General features: G+C 45.4%; 1 protein-coding gene across 1 annotated transcript in view; it reads left to right on the forward strand.

Annotated features, from left to right (window-relative positions):
- The window catches only part of LOC137423628 (uncharacterized), a 224,047-nt gene that overhangs the window by 134,155 nt on the left and 72,626 nt on the right, over nt 1-17,266 (forward strand). The window contains exon 6 of the mRNA XM_078773965.1: nt 7,043-7,253. Coding sequence (XP_078630091.1) covers nt 7,043-7,253 — 211 coding nt within the window. The remainder of the gene's footprint in view (nt 1-7,042; nt 7,254-17,266) is intronic.

Consider the following 17,266-nt stretch of genomic DNA (forward strand, 5'->3'; position numbering starts at 1 on the left):
TGTGGGGTTTCTTATTGACTGGAATTCATATTGATTGCGTTACGAAAGCGTATAAATCATTGATCTTTCTGGCGGAGTTCCTCTCACGGTCCGGGGGTCACCGAGACCAGGTAGTCACCGGGAGGACCACGTAACAGAATTGGGGGCTCGTCCAAATTATAATTTGCGGATTCGCAATTGGGTCTACGTCCGGGATCTATAAAATTTTCTAAATTTTAGTCCGGGAAAGAATTCCCAAGAGTGGGAACTTTTCCAACGGTCCTAAAATTGTTTTGCTCTGTCGACAAAACAACAACAACAACAACAACAAAAAAAAAACAATAGCAATAATAGTAATACTGTTGCTTTTCTTTGTTGGAAATTTCTGGGGTGAAGGTTAACAGGTGTTACCAGTACTCACCATGGCGTTTGTGGCACAGAACTTTGCGATAACCCCTAGTGAGGCACAGTTCCGAGCGTTACTAAAAGCGGACCTCTTGAAATTGACCAAACATTTTAACTTGGAGGTCCGAACTAATTTGAGGAAGGCAGAGTTGCAGACCACGGTGATACAGTCTATGGTGGGATTAGGAACATGGGACGAGTTAGCCTGGCAGTGGCTACCTGAAGAACCAGAAGACGTTGAGCTCCGGAAACTGGAGTTGCAATTACGGAGCCAGGAACGGATCAAAGAAGAGGAAAGGAAAGCAGAAGAGAGGAGAGAAGAGAAACAAACAGAGGAAAGGAGAGTGGAACGAGAACTCCAGGAAAGGTTAAAAGAAGAAGAAAGGAAAGCAGAAGAGAGGAGAGAAGAGAAACAAGCAGAGGAAAGGAGAGTGGAACGAGAACTCCAGGAAAGGTTAGCAGAAGAAGAAAGGAAAGCAGAAAAGGAAAGAGCAGAAGAAGAAAGGAAAGCAGAAGAGAGGAGAGAAGAGAAACAAGCAGAGGAAAGGAGAGTGGAACGAGAACTCCAGGAAAGGTTAGAAGGGAGAAAAGCAGAGGAGAGGAGAGCTGCCAGGGAACTCGAAGCAGAGGAGCGAAAAGCCGAAAGGGAGTTGAAGGAACGTGATCTGGCGCTTCAGCAAGAGATTAAATTCAAGGAGCTGGATTTAATGAGAGAACGGGGAGAGGTACCACCCTTGCTGACGGGGTCGACACCTAGCCAGAACACCTGGGATGTGGGCAGACATGTGAGGCTGGTTCCACCCTTCAGTGAAAAGGAAGTCACTCAATTTTTTCCACACTTTGAGAAAGTGGCTCGACAGTTAAACTGGCCGGAGGAGGCCTGGACCATACTAGTGCAAAGTGTGCTGGTGGGTAAAGCTCAAGAGATTTATTCGGCGCTACCAATGGACCAATGTGCAGATTATGAGGTATTGAAGAAACACATCCTCAAAGCCTATGAGTTGGTTCCAGAAGCTTACCGGCAAAAATTCAGGAATGCCAGGAAGAGGGAGAGTGAAACCCATGTGGAGTTTGCCAGAGTGAAAGAAAACATGTTTGATCGGTGGTGTGAGTCGAAAGGAGTCGGGAACGACTTCGAAGCATTGCGTGACCTGATGCTGGTGGAGGAATTTCAACAGTGTGTCCACGAGGACATCAAAGTGTACCTGCAGGAAAAGAAAGTACCAAAGTTGTGGGATGCAGCCACCATGGCAGATGATTATGCCTTAACACACCGGATAGGGGTCCACGAACCTAACTCCTCGCCTAGATCTCCGCAGGGGAGGTGTGGAACAGCAGGTGCGGAGAACGACAATACATGGCGGCGGCCTCGAGATGATTATGGGGACAACGCTGATACCCGAACTGTTCGAAATCAGGGGGCTACGGGCCCAAGACAAACTTATTTTTCGGGGGGCCCGAGGCAGACCACGAGTTTTTCCTCCGGGCCTACTTGCGCTTTTTGCAAGAAACCTGGACACGTGATGTCCAGTTGTTACCTCATGAAAAGGGAAAACCCAGAGCGGAGTCCGATTATTACCACTCCGAATGCGATGGCAAGCGTAAGAAATCGCCCACAGAAGAGTTACCAACCATTTATTTATGAGGGGTTGGTCTCACTCAAGGGAGACTTGACTAACCCAAGACCTGTTAGGGTATTGAGGGACACAGGAGCCCATCAATCCTTAATGCTTGAAGGCATTTTGCCATTGTCAAAGAGTACCGCAACTGGTGATAGTGTTCGGTTACAAGGGATCGGTGGCTGTGTTAGTGCCCCACTTCATGTAATCCATTTGGAATCCGATTTGGTGTCAGGACCGGTCACCGTCGGTTTACAAGCCACGCTTCCTGTAGAGGGAGTATCTGTGATTATCGGGAATGATTTGGCCGGGGGGCAAATTTATGGTAACCCGAGGGTGGGTAAAGAGCCCCGCAGGGGAAATAACACCACCCCCGCTCGGGATGGCGACAAAAGTTCCAAGTTATTTGTAGGGGGACTGAACTTCAACACAGAGGAAGAAGTTCTGACCTCTGTCTTCAACAGATATGGGCCGCTGGTGGAAGTGCGGGTTGGAAAAGACAGGGAAACGCAACGGTCAAGAGGGTTCGGCTTTGTCACGTTTGCAAGCACAAAAGACGACAGAGAGGCAGAGAAGAATTGGAATGGTAAGGATTTGGAGGGTCGGACCATAACAGTAGGGAAGGCATTTCGTAGGCGCCGAGAGGTCTACAGAAGAGGACAACTTGGCGGTAGTTTTGGGGTTGGCAGCAGCCGATATTACTATGGAGGCTCCCAGAGTTACGGCACCTCCCGAAAGAATGAATGTCAGAGCACTGGCCGAGAAGGAGACCGCCAGTCAGGTAACGGCTGGGACAAGGGGTCCCACCGTAACTGTTAGGAGTCTGGAGAAGTTGAAGCACTATATACGGTGGAGCCGCCGAGCCGGGGCTCCTACACGGACTAACCGTGAACGCCACGTTCTTAAAGGCGTCCAGGTAGTGAACTTTCCTGCACGGACTAACCGTGAACTCCACGTTCTTAAAGGCGTCCATGTAATGAACTTTCCTCCCCGGACTAACCGTGAACTCCACATTCCTTAAGGCGTCCATGTAGGGAATACTCAGCTGGGCCTCCCGAAAAAGTGCTATCGAGAGGTGTAACTTTGGGGCTTTGGTCACCACCTCTTAACCGTCATTCAAGAGAAACTAGAAGTGGTTGACGCTTGGTCCAGAGGGAATTAATCTAGGGTTTTTGTGAAATTTTGTTGCTTTATTTTTAAGTGATAATTGTGCCCGGGGGGAACTGATGATTTGGGGGTGGGAGTTATCTGGTTTGTTTATCAAAGTTGGCCGGCAAAGAAAGTTTTCGCTGCGTTCAAACTTTCTTTCTTGAAGGGGGGGAGTGTTATGGATTTATGTGAATTTATGTGAATTACTATTCAGGTCATTGCTTATTAATGTGTAGTCGATTAAAGGTTGTTGTGATTAAAGGGTCAGGAGCCCTTCTGGGGAAAAGGAGACCGGAAATGGAGGAAGAAAAGACACGAGGTCCGGGAGAAGCGGCAATTCTCTTCTTCTTCCTCACCCAGTGCCGAGAAGAGCGGTATCGATATTGAGCAGCGTGGGGAACGCTGCGTTTGAAAGCCCGTCTGGCGAGAGGAGTTACCTGGGCGGGGTAATTACCCATTTACACATCAAGTCGCCGTGGGTTCGTGCACGGAACCAAGCGTCCGGCACAGTTCGCCTCACCGTCTACAAGGACACGTACGGGTCGCACCTTGGGCCTCGCGCGCGTTGCAAGCCGCGCTTGGTTTTGCCCCGTTGCTTGGCAAGGAGGTGTGCGCTGCAGCAGCTGTCCCCGGTACGAGACGTGCACGTTTGGAGCACGTCCGCCCGGGGTTCGTTCAACCGCCCGTGTGCGGAGAAGAGAGACATTGTGAGGGACAGTGACCCAAGTGGTCGTGAGTGGGGACAGGGGGGGACACATATGTAAGATGGCCATCTTCGTAATATTGATTGTGGATTGTTGATGGTTGTTGATTGCTCGGGGAATATATTATTGATTACTCCGGATCCTTGGTGTGGGGTTTCTTATTGACTGGAATTCATATTGATTGCGTTACGAAAGCGTATAAATCATAGATCTTTCTGGCGGAGTTCCTCTCACGGTCCGGGGGTCACCGAGACCAGGTAGTCACCGGGAGGACCACGTAACAGATGTGATATATCATGGACTTTTTTTTTTTTTTTTTTTTTTCAATACTGAATCGAGGCTCGTGAAAGAGCTAACATTTATTTCACAAACAAATCAACCAGACAAACAAAATATATAAAAAGAGGGAGCAGAAGACAAGATGAGGAGAGAAGGGGAAGCACACAAACACAACATTTGAGAGCAGGGAGATGTATGGGAGGGAGAGGGCTTGGGGGGAGGAGGCGTGGGAAGGGGGGGGGGGGGGGACTCCACGCTGGATATAACAGGAAGAACATCCTTCTCCTCTCTCTTCGTGATGGCACTTTCAGAGTAATTTAACTCAGCAAATAGATGAGGAGGACTTTCCAGAGAGTCGGAGAGATAAAGATCATTGATGAAGATTAGGAATAAGATGGGACCGGGAACGCTACCTTGGGGTACTACAGCCTTGACAGGGAGAAGATAAGAAAAGTTTCCATTGAGAGCCACGTGTTCCCTATGTCTATGAGTGGACGAAGTCAGTAATCCAAGATGGAGTTGGCCTTGGATTCCATAGGCGGAGTTTCGAGAGCAAGGCGGGATGCAAGACTGTATCGAGTACTCAAGATATGTCTGGTGGGATGGCCTTGGCCTCATGTCTGATGATGAGTTCCTCCATCCATTGTTGGGAGAGTATGAGTCGCATGTCCAAGGAAGAGTGACCTGGGCTAAATCCAAACTGATATTCGACAATCCAAAAAGGAAGGATTTGATGTCAACTGTGCTGATGGATTCCATAACCTTGCTGATGAACGGAGGCAAGCTAATAGGTGTGTAGTTAAGGGGGTCAAGCTAATAGGTCTGTAGTTAAGGGGGTCAAGCTAATAGGTCTGTAGTTAAGGGGGTCAAGCTAATAGGTCTGTAGTTAAGGGGGTCAAGCTAATAGGTCTGTAGTTAAGGGGGTCAAGCTAATAGGTCTGTAGTTAAGGGGGTCAAGCTAATAGGTCTGTAGTTAAGGGGGTCAAGCTAATAGGTCTGTAGTTAAGGGGGTCCGGTTTAAACCATGTTTGTCCAATGCAGTGACGTTAAAACACGTGACCTCTCAGCATGTTTTGGGCATTTCTGCACGTGCAGACATTTATTGGGCTCATGAATACAAATGGATATGGATCACTTTGAAGAAATGAAGAGATGTACCAGTGAAGATGAGCACTATTTTAAAAAAAGAAACTATTAACGAAAACCAAACTGCCTTTTGGTTGGTAAATTAATTTTACAATGAATGTGTGATGTCAACAATGACGTAGCAGTTAAAATGGCCGTGAAACATGGTTTCTTAAAAAGATGGAGCAACAATCCATCACCAGGCAAAAAGTAATGGAAATATGCTGTGTCACCATAACAGGAAGAGAAGCCAAGAGATTTTAAAAAAGAAAAAAGAACAAAGTTCAACCATATATTGGTCATAATTAAAACCTGTAATGGAGTGTTGTGTCCTTCTTTTGAATTCAGCACGTGACTGCAGCTAGCTGTGGAGGGAGGGAGGCGGAGGTGGAAGGTGGGAGGGAGGTGGACATGTCGTTAACATGAAAAACTTGACTGATGCAGTGCCCCCTGTAGGTTAGAGCAGTAATTTGTTATTTGTTCAGCGCCGCAAGAACTCGTGTACACTTTGTGAAGGACACAGGGATCTTTAGCGTTCACCAGCTCATGCCAGCAGATGGAACGTTTGATGCCATCCCGAGGGACGACACACACATTGATGAATTGCCCTGCACGTGAAACACCAGGACGACAGTTTGTACACTGGATGTGTTTCATTCCCGGGCTGGACAGTTCAGAGGTGTGTACCTGTAGGCTATGTTCAGAGGTGTGTACCTGCAGGCTATGTTCAGAGGTGTGTACCTGCAGGCTATGTTCAGAGGTGTGTACCTGCAGGCTATGTTCAGAGGTGTGTACCTATCGGCTATGTTCAGAGGTGTGTACCTGCAGGCTATGTTCAGAGGTGTGTACCTGTCGGCTATGTTCAGAGGTGTGTACCTGTCGGCTATGTTCAGAGGTGTGTACCTGCAGGCTATGTTCAGAGGTGTGTACCTGTCGGCTATGTTCAGAGGTGTGTACCTGTAGGCTATGTTCAGAGGTGAGTATCTGTAGGCTATGTTCAGAGGTGTGTATCTGTCGGCTATGTTCAGAGGTGTGTACCTGTAGGCTATGTTCAGAGGTGTGTACCTGTAGGCTATGTTCAGAGGTGTGTATCTGTCGGCTATGTTCAGAGGTGTGTACCTGTAGGCTATGTTCAGAGGTGAGTATCTGTAGGCTATGTTCAGAGGTGTGTAGCTGTAGGCTATGTTCAGAGGTGTGTACCTGTAGGCTATGTTCAGAGGTGTGTACCTGTCGGCTATGTTCAGAGGTGTGTACCTGTAGGCTATGTTCAGAGGTGAGTATCTGTAGGCTATGTTCAGAGGTGTGTACCTGTAGGCTATGTTCAGAGGTGTGTATCTGTCGGCTATGTTCAGAGGTGTGTACCTGTAGGCTATCCTAGCTCCACAATGGATCTGTGCTGGACATGTAGCAAGAAGTGCCAGTCTGTGCCCACAGGGACAATCATTACAAAATGACAACTTAGAGAGAATGATTTGGATGAATCAGAGCACCGAAGATAAGATGGAAATGAGGTTGAGAAATCTAAAATTCACTGGAGTACAATGATCCCAAATTGCAAAAACTAGAAAAGAAGCAGCAGACTGAAATAGAGAAGAAAGTGGAATAATATTTTACATGGAACATCAACTCCTTCCTTTCCTTCCACTTCTCCCTCTCGCCAACTTCCAACTCAAACCTTCTCCATTTTTTATCACCTGTTACTACCCTCACACTCCATTATCTTCTCTAACGCAGGATATGGTTTCCCGTAATCACTCAAACCCTGATCTTCCCTCCCTGCAGATGATACAGGAATTCTTGACATGCACCATCAACGTTCTCGCCAACATCGCCCGAGTACCAGAGAACCGCGAATGCCTCCGCCAGGCCAACGTGCTGGACGTGACGAAGATCTACGCTCACTTGGATGATGATGTGATGAAGCTCACTGCCTTGCAGGTCACAGCTTGCGTTGTTGATGTTACGGAGTGTGATCCTCTTGGGGACTCTCAAAGTAAGGACTTATCTTCCAGTCCCCATACTATCTTCTTTATTCACAAACTTTTACTGCCTTTGCGTTCATTATTTAATAAACGAAGTCAACAAAATAGTTGGATGAAACTGGAATATCGATCACAAGCTGAAGCACCCAACGCTGCCCATGGGAGGGAGGGGGAGGGTAGGGAGAGGGGAGGGCAAATGGTAGAGGAAGGTGGAGGGGAGGGGAGGTGGAAAGGGGGATGGGAGGGGAGGCTGGGGGACAGAGCAAGGGGGAAATGGGAGATAGGAAGGGGGAGGGGAGAAAGAAGGGAGGAGAGGATGGAGGGTAGGAATGAGGGGGAAGGGAGTGAGAAGGGGTTAGGAGAGGGGAAATAGGAGATAGGAGAGGGGGATATGCTGTGTGTTTATCCTTTTGGGGATGGGAGGGGTGGGGGGAGGTGGGTTTTAACAGACTCCTCCGTTTGTGGGGGAAGGGGAGAAGTGTTTTTGGCGGGCCCCTCTCTCAGCTTTCCAATCCTCCCCAATAATGATGATGTCATGCAGATGATGATGTCACCGATGTTACTTCAGGATATATTTTGTATTCAGGGGAGGGGTGTGGGAGAGAGCTAAGTTGGGATGGCCATACAATAACCTGGGTAGTGGGAGGTGGAGCGACAGAAAAACATTTTTGGATGCCCACTGTTCATTTTATTAATGTTTCATAAATAGGACCGAATGTCTACGTTTTTGGAATTCATCCGACTATATTTATATGGCAATTGTATGCATGAAGTATATATAGTGGGGCGGGTATGTGACTGAGGTGTGCACTTCTGGAAAGAAGCATGAAAATTTGCACATGGGGTTTTTGAGTTTGCCGATTTCAAAAATTGTGGGAACCACGATGTCACTCAAACGTTTCCCGCCAAAAAATTCAAAATGGCCGCCACAAAACACATTTTCCCCATAAATCAGCTATAAGTGCCCCGAATACCATGATCTTGGTGTCTATGCGTATGCTTTTAGGTCAAGGAACCCGGTAGAACATTTGTGAAATATCATTGTGAAAACTTAAAAATAATGCTAATAACATTAATTTGTCACATCAACGTAAGTGCTCTGATTACAATTGATCATGGTATCTATACCTGTTTTTCAGGTCAAGCAATCCAATGGTGTGTCATACATTCTGTTGAAACAGTAATTTATCTCTGTCAATATCTCATATTTTCAGATTTGTATTTTCAGTTCACGTTCACCAGATCAGTTTGGTTTTCATTAGCCAAAGCTGACCTCACTTTTTCAAACCAAAACATTTGCATTTGATCATCATCCATGTCAGCAGGTATTGGAATTACTTGGTCATTAGTTATTGTTGGAATGACATTATTAGGGAGCGAGACCGGTGGCACATCAGTATATGACTTTGGTAATGACCTGATAGATTTCGACTTTGGTTGGGCTCTGTTTTCAGGAATCTCCTGAAGGACCCGAACAACACCAGGATTGTCATATGTGATATGCTGTGTGATTGATAATGCTGTGCCATGGAAAGAATCACGATTTGAGGTGGCTCACGGGTTGTGATCTATGTTATCAAGGTTTCCAGTCGTGAACAGTTGGTCTCTGAGGGTTGAAGGACAGACACTGCCCTCATTCTCATATATGTCGATTACTCTATTGGCTTCCTCTGTGGACAGTTGCAAAACTCTGTCATACGACACCGACAGACCTTTCTGAAAGAGATTGTCAATGAGATCACATTCACGTGTTCTGTTGTGAATGAGTAGGCCAAGATACAACGGGAGAACAGTCTCACGGTCCGAGTTGTGCCGTACTGCTACAGAATCTCTCCTCCCTCGTTTGACAGCATTGAAGACAAGTAACTGTGTGATGGACGAGGCAGCTGTGCTTACATCATTGTCATAAACACGTTCTCTCGCATTTGAGCCCCCTAAAATCATCCCGACTAGAGCAGATAGAGAAGTTGGTAGATTGTCATATTGTTCATCACATAAGGAACTATTGAAGTGGTATTTTTTCTCAAACACTTCTTTGCGAACCAACTTTGCCACTCTCATCAGCATGACAGCTTCATCATCTGGAGCAAGGTTGCATGCATCTCGCAAGGCATCACCAACATCTTCCTTGATTGACAATACTGTGCCGGACTTGCTGTTGTGAGCTTCGAGAGCTGGAATATGTTGTTGGAGTTTCTGTGCAAGTCTGGTGGAATGGATGTGTCCAGTTGTGTCACCACCTAATCTTTGTAGGCGCTCACAATACAATTCCTTGAGATCAGAGAGTTTGAAAACATGATTCAGGTCTCCACCCAATTGGCCATATTCCTCAATATAAGACACCACCTCAGCAAGTGCAAGTGACTGTGGATAAATTTGGCGACACTTCCCATTTAACTGTCTTTGTTGAGATCTATGTTTGTTATAGAATGATGTCAAGCACTTCAATTGATATACAGCATCAATAGCGATCATATCTCCAACTGATAATTTGGCCAACAGCTTGGTATCTCCGAATTCTGTAGCGATTTGTCCGACACGGGTATCAGGGGCGATTGTCTCGGCTTTGTGAAAGTCTCCTGTGGTGTCATCACAGGAAAAAACAAGCTGGGTGATTTCCCTTTTCTGTTTCCATGGAATATGCTGGAGCACTTGCACTGCGAAGGTGCTGTTTAAGTGGTGATTGAGCTAATTGCTCACAAGCTTTTGCTTGTCGCTTCCTGGCGCTTTCCACTTTTGTTGCATTACACAGAACGTAGCGAGCTTTATGCCACTCAGCTCTGTGGGTAACGAGCGTTTCCTCCATGCCATCACCATCATTGAGTCTTGATACATCAATGTTCAATGGCACATTGTTTAGTTCACGAAGGGAAGATAAATTTGTGGCCAATGATGCAAATCCTGTTGCCGATGGATTTATGAGAGTTCCACCACGTTTTGGACACAGAACATAAATGTCCCAGTTTGTCGGCTGAAATGGTGCTGGACATGCCTGATGAGCCATTCTAAGATTTCTTGACATGGTGAACCACTAGATGGCCGTCACTGCCTGGATGCCATCAGTTTCTGAAAAAAAACAGGAAAAACAGAAAAGATAAGTTGTTGAATGTACATCATTGATATATGGTACATGTAAAACTTATCTCGTATCATTTCTGTAGTTAAATTCTGGTTATGACCCTGCTGACGAGAAACATAATTATGTGCATATATGTAAACCTGGTGAATGACCTGAAATGTATGTTTATATCAGCTTTAGACTGTAATTAGGCTCTATTGGAATTGAGCATGAAGATAACATGAGACATATTGGTTTAGCAAAGTGGCAAATGCAAATATATACATTGATGTGACAAATGAATGTTATGAGCATTTTTTAAATATAAATTCACCATGAAGATTGTTATATTACATCCGTTTTATGGCAAAAAAAAACATTTTTGTGGCGGCCATTTTGAATTTTCAACTTTTTGGCGGGAATATGCAACTTATGATGGTTCACTTGTGTTTTATTGCATTTCTCGACCTCAAGAACATAGGTATAGACACCAAGATCATGGTAATCGGGGCACTTACAGCTGATTTATGGGCAAAAATGTGTTTTGTTGCGGCCTTTTTGAATTTTGCATTTTTTGGCGGGAAACGTTGAAGTGACATCGTGATTCCAGCAATTTTTCAAATCGGCAAACTCAAAAACCCCCATGTGCAAATTTTCATGCTTCTCTGATGGCATCCAGGCAGTGACGATCATCCAGTTGCACACCTCAAGTAAAAAAATGTCACATATCCGCCCCACTAATATAATAAGAACAAACTGAATAGCCATACTTACCTGTGTTTGTACTTTATTTCATAATTCTGTTGCAATTTGGAGTCGAACCTTATTTTACCAGGATGACATCGCTTTGCTCCTTTGCGGAGTGAATGGAAGAGCAGTTTGCAAAGCGGGTGATGCAGAATGTCTGGCTTGGCAAGCAATAGCAAGCTGCTTGTTAGCGGAACACACCAAGCAAGCTGCTCGCTAACGAAACACACCAAGCAAGCTGCTCGCGTCTGGAACACACCAAGCAAGCTGCTTGCTAACGGAACACACCAAGCAAGCTGCTTGCTAACGGAATACACAGAGCAAGCTGCTTGCTAACGGAACACACAGAGCAAGGAGCTTGCTAACGGATCACACAGAGCAAGCAGCTTGCTAACGGAACACACAGAACAAGCAGCTTGTTAACGGAACACACAGAGCAAGCAGCTTGCTAACGGATCACACAGAGCAAGCAGCTTGCTGACGGAACACACAGAGCAAGCAGCTTGCTAACGGAACACACAGAGCAAGCAGCTTGTTAACGGAACATACAGAGCAAGCTGCTTGCTAATGGATCACACAGAGCAAGCAGCTTGCTAACGGAACACACAGAGCAAGCAGCTTGTTAACGGAACACACAGAGCAAGCAGCTTGCTGACGGAACACACAGAGCAAGCAGCTTGCTAACGGAACACACAGAGCAAGCAGCTTGCTAACGGAACACACAGAGCAAGGTGCTTGCTAACGGAACACACCATTTGTGAAGACAGTCATATGTGACTATCTTCACTCTTTGGGCATTTAAAATTACGCCTTTGTTGTTCAACTTTGCAGGCTGACATGATGGCCTAGACCTCGAGGTATGCACACTCTGTCATCCTGGTGTTTCCCAGGCAGGGTGATTCATCAATATGTGTGCCATCCCTCGGATGGACGTCAAACTAGGAGTCCCCCGTCTGCCAGAATGGGTTTGTGGACGTTAAATATCCCAAGGTGTCCTTCGCAAAGAGTAAGTGAGTATGGCGACACCATGGCAAAATTCCTGTACTAACTAAGCAAATGTCGGGCCTGGCCAGCCGATTCGTGAATGACTTGGGCCAAGCTTCCCCTGGCCGACCCCACAAGGTGGGATAATAGTGGCTGTTGAAGAACAACAACTGTCAACTTTGATGTTGAACTGAACTTCGCTAATATGCAAAATGAAACAACGTCGCCATGTTTGCCGCTCGTTTGGTCCATCGTGAACGGTGAGGACTGAAAGGACAAGAACGAGATTACCTGCTTATCCTTACCCTCAAAGCAAAAACTCCACACACCGAGTACGCTCACCTTGTCGATCTTTAACAAGATGTTGTGGCGGACACAAGGGACACGAATTCAGCGCACCAGCAGGTGGCGCGAACGTCCAGGCGGGGAACTGGAATGCATGCCCCGCCTATCGACCGATCGGCCACGCCCGGGGACTAGGCGTGGCCTCGGGATATATATGCGGGCTCTGAGCTCGGGCCCGCCCAGTGCTGCAGTTCGAGCTTTCGAATAAAGACTTTTATACCAACGCGTTGTGGCCTACCTCTCTGGCAATCGAGTCGTGTGTGCGCAGCACCACAATGTCACCTTTAGTGCTCAACTTCGCGCACAGACAAAGCAAACTCAAAGGGATCGTCGATTTCGACATCAGCAGCGCAGCCTTGATTAATTGGTTGTTTGTTTTAATCTTTACTGTTTAACGATGTACCATTTAAATTACATCTTTGAGAATATACATTCCATATTATATCATACGCTTTCTTTTATAGAGCTGTATTTAAGGTGCAGCTCTATAAAGGGTAAAATAGCACGTTTCACGTGCCATCAATAAATTGAAATTATCAGTCTTTCCAGTGAAGCTACCCCGCACAAACCATATACTGCTAGAAAGCTTGGAGTGTGAGGAATCCAAAAATACAGACACAAGTGAATTTCGGATACAAATAAACATGTGAGCTTTAATTTTCTAGACACATACAAAAATATGTTTTTTTGGTTGACATAATTGAAACTGGAACTACTGCTAACAGCCTCAGTTAATCTGTTATTTACCCCTTTGGGTAGTTAGTATGGGTAGATCCAAAGAGACCAGTGATGGCTTTTCAGTAAATTGTAATGATAATTACACAAAATATTTTTTCTTTGTTTTTAAAGAAAAATACAAGGATTTTTTTCATAACTCAATTTGTAGTAGGGGTATCTTCAAAAGCCATCATTAATTCATCCAACATGTTAAGATGATTATTAATGCCAAATTTCATTCAATTTGGATGATTAGTTTTCAAGTTATTTCAACTTATTTCTTTGGAAATAAGTACCAATCAAAACAGTTTGATTCTGAAAATATATACTTCAAAGAACACTTTGACATGAAAAACAAGTTGTTTTTTTTGTTTTTTTTTTACCCCCACTGCGCACCTTAATATGGGAATATCTTTTGAGAGAAACTAAAAACACCAACCGCTCAAAACAGTCAATATGTGGGTTCCAGGTGTGTTGTACCAACTGCGCATGCGCAGCACCTATCATCATGTGCAGTGAAAACAAATATGCATTTATATCGTTATCGCGATAGTAAAACTAAAGCACAATTGTCTCGCCCAATCACGATTATCTCCCAGCACTTATACAGTGAGTATCAAAAAAAGGTAATCCGAATTCAAGGGGTTAATATGCAAAGGTTATTTATTTTGACAATTTACATGTGGTTTACTAATTAAGAAGAGATCCTCAGCTTTCCATTGATACCTTCCATGCATCATTGCTGTCACACATGACCGAGTACATGTTCATTGAAAATGACAAGTTCAAATCGCATTTTTACAAGTTTGGCTAATCGATGCAAGTCAGGATAATTGGTGCAAAATGAACGTCAGATGTGAACATTTCTCAGGAATGATTGGCCTTTATGCACCCACACCTTCAACATGTCCACCTCCCCTTTCAACACAAAGCTCACAGCGGCTCACAGCGGCTCACAGCGGCGGAGCATGCCCTGAACTGCTCGTCTCACCATAGCCGGGTCATTGCGCAAAGTATCCACTTCATGTCGAATACGGCCCTGCAATTCGTCAAGATCACGGGGAGGAGTTACGAACACCTTGTTCTTTAAATGTCCCCAAAGGAAATAATCACATGGTGTGAGGTCAGGTGATCTTGGCGGCCATTCCACTGCATGGTTGAGGGCGATGACTCGGTCTCCAAAGAGTTCCCTCAGTCGATCTCGAACAGCGATAAGACGATGGGCTGGGGCGCCGTCTTGGGCCCACCAGAGATATCTGAAGACACCACGAACCTGTCGCTCAAAGTTCTCCTCCAGCTGCGGTAAAACTTCATCATTGATCATCTGCAGATACCTGTTACCATTGACATTCCTTTGAATGAAAAATCGTCCGATCACCTGACCACTTCCACAAAGTTCCAACCAAAGAGTCCACTTTTGTCAATTCATGTTGGTGTCAAAATTAAATTCCGGGGGTTGTCCTGTCAGTGCATATTCAAGAACATTATGGGTAGTGACCTTGCCGTCCATGGCGAAAGTAGCTTCGTCGCCAATAACGAGATACCGCAGGAAATTGACATCTGCTTCAATATATATATATATATACACAAAGAATTAAGTTAAGCACCCCCCCCGTTTTTTTACAACCTCGCACATTACAAGTTTGTTGTCGTCAAAACAGTGTAATATACCCATGATATTGCTATATTTTCTGGAGAAGTGATATTATGGTCACATAAAAACATAACAATCATGCCGTTTTCAATATTTTATTCTGAATAATTTAAGGTGAAATATTTTGGGAATTTTAGGCATATTTTCACCTCAATTTAAGTATGGAGCTATAGGTCCATCACGGACAGTGTGGATGACGTTTATGTTTTCTAACGTACAGTCATTGTTCTGAGAAGACCTCTAGCGATCTTTGCGTCAATAACGTGTGTAGGACCCACGTGATCGGATCACTGACTCAACCAATCACTTTTTTCACTTTGATCACTCAATTTCATCAATGGATAATTGCTAATGTCATACCAATCATTATTTGATCTCACATACCTTAGAATATATGCCAATGTATACATATACACAAAGAATATATATTAGGGGGTGCTTACCTTAATTCGTTGTGTAGGGGTGCTTAACTTAATTCTTTGTGTATATATATATATATATATATATATATATATATATATATATATATATATATATATATATATAGTTGCGCTTTTTCGAAGCCCATTCCCGTTACAAAGGGGAGATTAAGCCCCTTTTTCTCTCTGGGTCTTCGAAACCGCGAGACTGAGTCGCCACTTCCAGGCAGACGTGGAAAAGGGTTTCGGGACAATTTCACACGTACCTTGAGTACCCACACCACAGCGGAAGCGGGGATCGAGTCTCGCACAAACCACGCGTAATTGCGTACGCCCGAGCGGATGGCGTACCACGTGACTCGTGCTGTTACCTTTCGATATAACCCGATCAGAGCGATCTAATTCGTAACATGCTCAGCCAATGATGGAAGAGACAAAAGCGGTCGAATCAGAAGAAATAACGGGTTTATTTACACTAGTTACAATGATTGGTAGAAGGGCAGGGACACAGGGCAGAACTTAAACAGTCTTATGCTAAATTCCAGACAATGGGCCCACTTACACACACGGGGAGATGAAGGAAGGATGTTCGCGCCCAAACGCGCCTGCTTCGGTCGCTCCAGGAACAGCTCACCCGGTCGTGGCCCTCTGGCGTTCACAACACATATCCCGGCGAAGGCAGGCAGGAGGAAATTTCGCGCGTCTGTGGCCTGGCGCGGGTCGCCTTTTACAGCGCGATTAATACTGCGCAGAGCGTGGGGAGCAGGGCTAGTTCGTGTTCAACGGGATTATTCAGTTCATCCGATATGACTCAATACGACGCAATCTCACGCGCATTCTCAACTCCTTCCATGGGCTGTGCAACTCATCTGAGGTGGGGGGCTCTGGGCACAGGGTTATATGGCCCCGCCCTAGCCCTACTCAAATGTTCCAAACCCCGCCTTTTGCCGCAGTGGTAAGTCACTCCCCTCGAGCCCTGATTGGTGGCTCGTGCTTACCGATGGCTCCTCCTCCGCCTTCCTTCAGCCTTGGTCGACTTGTTCAGGCCTGCCTCGTGGTATTTCGCCCCAAAACCAAAAGCATCGAAGCATCATAAGGGCACCTAATTTTCACTGGCCTACGCAACGCAAAACTAACACAGGAAAAGGAATACGCTTACATTTACTAAGAAATAACTGAACTATTGCGAGGCTACATGTTGTAGTGTAACTAACTCGGAGGGGAAATTAACCTTTATTATAAAACTACAAAACCGCAACACTACACCCCTCCCTCGTCAGACTCGTCCCCGAGTCGAAACCACCAATGGAACGACCAGTCGAGAATGACATGCAAAATTAACCTTACTCTTACATGTGACACATAGGTGTGGTTCCCCCTAACATTTACTCTGACCCGTGTGTGCGACAGTTTTAAAACACTAGATATGTCCCTCCTATTGCGTTAAGCAGCTATCTAACAGATTCACGCCCACAACTAACCGAGTATTTCCGGAATTTTCAAACTGAACACATAGCCTGTGGGCAGCATTCTTATATTTACAAGCACAAAACTTAACTTTATTTACAATTCTATGACCCAGGACCTGTGCTTTTTGGAAGAGAAGATTGGAGGGGAGAGAAAGCACAGCAAAAACGCACTCAAAATCGTGACACTTGCTGCTTGCTTCTTGCATCTTGCTTCTTGCTTCTTCTGTGTGCATATATCAAACCGGCTAGCCCCCGGACCAGCATACAGGCCATTTTAATCTTCAGGGCTATCTAAACTTGCACATCTTCTTATGCCGAGCACACCGTAATAAAATGCACAAAAATGCTTTTATTTCATTTCTTTCTTTTTTCTTTGCCAGGCAGGGCCACTCCCATGTGGTCCGACTGCGTGGCATTAATGCCACTCAAACAAGTGGTCCGAAGTGCAAGATGGTTTTGCAGCAAAATGCTGCACAGCAGAGGTGCAAGGCCACAAGGCTTGTGGTCCATGAGTGTAACAAGGTGCAGCAAAGGGGTTGGCAGCAAAGTGCTGCACAAGTGCAACAAGGGTTGCAGCAAAAGGATATGGCAGCAAAGTGCTGCGTAGTTCGGCTGCACAGATGTAGCAAGG

Source organism: Myxine glutinosa, chromosome 3 (assembly GCF_964187855.1).
Source record: "Myxine glutinosa chromosome 3, kmMyxGlut1.1, whole genome shotgun sequence".
NCBI lineage: Eukaryota > Metazoa > Chordata > Myxini > Myxiniformes > Myxinidae > Myxine > Myxine glutinosa.